This window comes from Myotis nattereri, assembly GCF_964212035.1.
Source record: "Myotis nattereri genome assembly, chromosome: 15".
Lineage (NCBI taxonomy): Eukaryota > Metazoa > Chordata > Mammalia > Chiroptera > Vespertilionidae > Myotis > Myotis nattereri.
The window spans coordinates 45,766,097-45,771,202 of NC_138090.1; the positions used below are offsets into that span (position 1 = coordinate 45,766,097).

Consider the following 5,106-nt stretch of genomic DNA (forward strand, 5'->3'; position numbering starts at 1 on the left):
TTCACTTGGCCTCCGTGTCATCCATGTGCTGGGTGTGGGCTCCCAAACTCCGTTGTCCACCAGCCAGCCGGGTGGGGGTGGGGGTGGGGGTGGGGGTGGGGGTGGAGACAGACTTGCTGGGAGTGAGGGGACAGGCGCGTGTTGCCTGTGTGGGAAGCCTGGCTGCATCTGTGCCTCCGGCCCAGTGAGGGCAGGGGCTCCATGCAGTAGGAGAAGGGCCCAGCACCCACGTGTGGAGGATGGGCCAGGACTTTGCCCAGGGCCTCTGGTGACAGGTCCAGGCCTCTCCCTGCCCTCGCCCACATCAGGAACCGGGAGCACGGCTTTCTGTGCCAGTCCTGCCGAGCCACAGGCACTGGGGGCTGGCCTTTCCCTCACCCCCTCATTCCAAACCGGTCTGTCCAGCCGTCCACCCCAAGGAGGGGAAGCCGCCTGCCCCACCTCAGATGCCCCGAGAAAGCGAAGTCCACACGTGTATAACGAGGGAGGGAGGGAGGATTTATTCACAGCAGGACATGATCAACAGATACATGAGCAGTGGCACCAGGGGCGGCAGGGGGGAAGGCATTCCTACCACTCAGGCCTCCCCGCCTGCTTGGGGGTGCTTCTGCCGCAGGTGCTTGTCCAGGGTGGCCCGCAGGCCGAAGGGCACACGGCAGTGGGGGCACTCAAAGCGGGCCCCGCCGGGCCCCAGCCCGTGCATGCGGCGGTGGCGGTTCAGCTTGCTGCTCTGGGCACAGGCGTAGGGGCAGAGCTCGCAGGTATAGGGCCGCTCCCCGGTGTGTGAGCGCCGGTGCACAGTCAGGTTGCTGCTGTTGGTGAAACGTTTCCCACAGAACTCACAGCTGCCCCCGGGCCCGTGGCTCTTGCCCACTGTCTTTGGAGTCTTCTTAGGCAACTTCTCTGGGATCTGGGCAGAGTTGATTCTCCCTTCCTTGATGGCGACACCGCAACCGTCCCCACCAGGACCAGCCTGAGCTCCACCACCTGGAGCCCCAGGTTCCTGCACACCCGCTGTGTCGGCAGCTCCAGCCCCTTCACGGCTGCACAGGAGAGTCCTGGCTGGGGCAGCGGCGTGGGCGGCTGGCTCCGGAGGGGCAGCTGAGGCCTGTTCCTGACTGGCCTTGGCCGTGTCGGGGCTCTGAGGCTGCAGCTGCTGGTGGGTCTTCTTGTGGCGGTTGAGCTTGCTGCTCTGGGCACAGGCGTAAGGACACTGGTCACAGGCGTAGGGCCGCTCGCCCGTGTGCGAGCGCATGTGCACCTTGAGGTTGCTGAAGGAGCTGAGGGTCTTCATGCACACAGCGCAGGTGGGGCTCCGCCGGGGGAGGCTGCTCGCCTGGGAGCCCTTGGCCTCCACTTCCTGCCCCACCACTGCTGACATGGCTGCAGCCACCTCCGCCAGGCCCAGCAGCGGGGTCTCTGGGGCCTCGGATTCCGTCTGGTAGATGGACAGTCCATGGTCCCACTGGGCGTGGCGCAGCAGTTTCCAGGCCCTGGTGAATTGTCGGCCACAGCGGAGGCAAGTCAAAGCCTTCAGGTCCTCAAGTTCTGCAGAGACAGGCTGGGTGTTAGTGTGATGGGTAAAAAGCATAGCGGTAGTGGTCACAGCTTGCCAGCTGGACACATTCTGTGGGAAAGCCTGTTCTAGGCCCCAAAACGGCAAGAGGACAGGGAAAACCCCTGCCCTCAGGAAGCTGATGTTCAGGGAGGCGGGTAGATGGACAAGAAGCAAGGAAAGTCGGGAGTGGATGATGAGTATGCAAGCGTTCTTTCCGTGCTTGAAAACCACTAAGATGCCCTCCTGACCCAGTAGCTCAATTGGATAGAGCATCATCCCCATGTGCCAGGGTTGTGGGTTCAACCCCCAGTCAGAGCACATAGAAGCATCAACCAATGAATGCATAAGTAAGTGGTACAAATCAACTTTAAAAGAAGAAAGGAAATCTTTGTGGAAAAGTGAGTAAGTTAAAAAAAAAAAAAGTGAAAAGTTAAAGCAGATGGACAGGGAGTACTGTTTCGTATCGGGGGATCAGGAAGGCCTTGCTCAAGGTGACCAAAACCAGTGTGCTAGCCCTAGCCCGTTATGCTCAGTGGATAGCATCGGCCTGCAGACCAAAGGGTCCCGGGTTCGATTCCAATCAAAGGTCAAAGGCACGTACCTGATGGGGCACATGCAGGAGGCACATCGATGTCTCCCCCCCCCACCCCCCCTTCCACTCTCTCTCTCAAAATCAATGGAAAAATATCTCCAGGTGAAGATTAACAAAAAACACACAAAAAAATTAAAATCAATAAAAACGTATTTAAAAAGAACCCCCTCTTTGAACCTCAGTTTCCATACTTGCTAGAATATGGGGATCCTCTCCCTTTCGGGGTTGTTGTGACCTCAAATAGGGAACAACTGAGAGTTTGGGTCCATGTAATCTCTCAGTAAACCTTAGCTGGGCTGAGTCCACAATCCTCCAAGAGTCTGTGTTTCGTTCCAATAATTCCATCACAGCCCCTCCCTGCTCGCACTCTAGCGGATTTGATCACAGCTCTTCCTTTCAATACAGGACCCTCCCTGTGGCCCAGCCCTTTTCGAAAAAAATCCCGGTTTATAGGCGGGGGACTGAAAATCCTGAGCCTAGTGCCACGGTAAGGGTTTAATTCCATTCCAAGAGAAGGAACCCAGGTGCCCAGACAGGAGGACTCGGCTCAAACCAGGGGCTTCCCAGCAAGCACTTCTGGGAGATTCCAGGGGAGGGGGCAACACCACCCTTCTAGCTGGCCTCAGGCTGCCCCTCCCCCAGACCACTGCCCTCCCCAGGGTCCCCCTACTGCCACACTGGTCCAGCCACCTGGCCAGTTATTTCTGGCCAAGGGGAAGGAGAAGTGAAACCAGATTGGGGGGGCGTGTGTGGCAAGTCCCCAGACCAGTCTTCTGGGGCTGGCCACACCCAGTGGGCCATCCTCCTTCCCTGCCCAGCCCTGCCCCCACCCTTCGCACCACCACTAGTCCCAGCCCTAGGACAGGGCAGGCCCTGGCCACGCCTAGGCTACACCCGATGGGGAGCCAGAAAGGGGAAGTAGTGCTCACTGCCCCGCCTGTCCAGCTCAGCCCCTTCTCCCACAGGAAGCCGGGCCCTTGAACTTGAGAGGGGGTTGCATCCCAGCTCTACTCACCTGAGTCCGGGCAAGGGCTGGGGCCTCTCGAGGGCTGACAGCCCTGCTTCTTGTGGTCCATGAAAGACGTGATGGCCTTCAGCGGGAAGGTCTGCAGGCAGAGGCCGCAGGTCAACGTATCTGTGTGTTTGTCAGTCCAGGGCTGGCGGTCTGCAGGGAGGAAGCGGGTGGTGAGCATGGGGTGGGGCCAGAACCGGCTGGGGGTTCCGAGGGAGAGGGGAAACCCGGAGGTGAGAAGGGAGCCAGGACCCAGCTACGGAAACACGGCCGGGGCAGGGGCAGGGGCCGCGGAGCGGTGCCGGAGGCCGGCGTCCCACCCGAGAGTGAAAGGAGAGGGTCGCGGGGCCCGGCACAGGGGGCTCTTACCGTGAGGATTAGGAACCAGGGAAGTCCACGGCGCCGGCTGGTTCTGCAAGCCGAGGGCGAGGAGCGTACTGACGGCGGGCATCTGGCTAGGGCAGTAGCGGGGTGCGCCCTCGAGGCGGCCCGGCGCGGGCACTTCCTTTGGGGAACCCCGCTGCAGCCCCGCGGCCTGTAGGGGCCACGGATGCGGCTCGGGCTTCACGTCGATGACCAGGTCCCCCATCTCCGTCTCGTCGTCGGTGTGGGCGGCGGGCTCGGGGTCGACTCGGCGGGGCATGCAGCCGGCCTTGCGGCGGGACATGGGTCGCGGTGCGGACGATCCGGCGGGCTGGCGGGCCGGCGGGCGGAAGGCGCGCGAGGCGTGTGCGCTCGGGCCGAGACGCTCAGGTGAGTGACTGCGGCGACTGGCCGCGAACTTTTACACGTGCTGGCCCGGCCGTGGCTCCGCCCACCGGGGGGCGGGGCCTGTGGGAGCCGAAGGGGCGGTCCGCAGGGGCCCGGCTGGAGGCCACGCTCAGGCTGAGCCGTGCCCACGGGGGTTGGCCTAAGGGCTACACCTAAGGACACCCAGCTCACGCGGCCGGCATAGAAACGGCGACTGCGGACCCCGTTTTAGGGCTGGCGAAACTGAGGCACAGCACCCCCACAAACACCCAGGAGGGAGAAAACGGTCGGGCTACGTTTCTAACTGTGCCCCTAACAGTAGCTTGGACTTTTTCAGTAAATACATAATAAAAATCCACTGGGTGCCGAAACCGGTTTGGCTCAGTGGATAGAGCGTCGGCCTGCGGATTCAGGGGTCCCAGGTTCGATTCCAGTCAAGGGCGTGTACCTGGGTTGCGGGCACATCCCCAGTGGGAGATGTGCAGGAGGCAGCTGATGGATGTTTCTAACTCTCTATCTCTCTCCCTTCCTCTCTGTAAAATATCAATAAAATATATTTTTAAAAAAATCCACTGGGCAAACCTTTATCGCGAGCCTATGGTGCACCAGGTACTGCTCTAAGCACTGGGGACACTGCAGCGAACCCAACAGAACCCAACAGACAATAATCCCTGGGCCTCCCCTCCCCTCCCCCCCGAGTTTACTGGTTCAGGGAGACTACGCTCAACAAGATAACTATTTAAAATAGAGTTCCTTCTTGGGTGAGGGTGACCAGTGTCACCTGGAGCCAAACAAAGCTAGGACGGGTTATAAAGGGGCAGGGTGACATGTGTGTGGGGGCGGGGGGGGCCTCAATTTTCTCCCCACACCAGGGAAAGGCATGGTGGAGTTGAGACCTGAGGGATGTGAGGGAGTCAGCGAGTCTCTGGTCAAGAATAACAAGGAGGAGGGACTCTTTTCCCTCCCCACGTGGGAGTCTGTACTTGTTCTTCAATAAATTTCCACTTTCACTACACAAAATAATAAAATAATAATAATAATTAATAATAATAAATAACAAGGAGGGAGGAGACGGACAGGAGGGGGGTTGAGCTCTGAGAAAATGGAGTCAGCTGCGAGAGGGTCTTTCGACCACTTGAAAGTCTTGGTTTTTGGAGAGGTGAGTCTTGGGGGTGGTTTGAGCAGAAGAGGATT

The 5,106-nt window shown here is 59.7% G+C and overlaps 1 protein-coding gene across 1 annotated transcript; it reads right to left on the bottom strand.

The window, feature by feature from the left end:
* Positions 1-478: 478 nt before the first annotated feature.
* ZNF296 (zinc finger protein 296) lies at positions 479-4,677 on the bottom strand. The gene is made up of 3 exons (XM_081108532.1): positions 3,532-4,677; positions 3,166-3,315; positions 479-1,548 (listed from the first exon to the last, which is right to left on the bottom strand). Exons 1-3 carry the CDS (start codon positions 3,827-3,829, stop codon positions 578-580), a joined length of 1,419 nt encoding a protein of 472 aa, XP_080964658.1. The 5' UTR covers positions 3,830-4,677; the 3' UTR covers positions 479-577.
* Between the last annotated feature and the right edge of the window lie 429 nt (positions 4,678-5,106).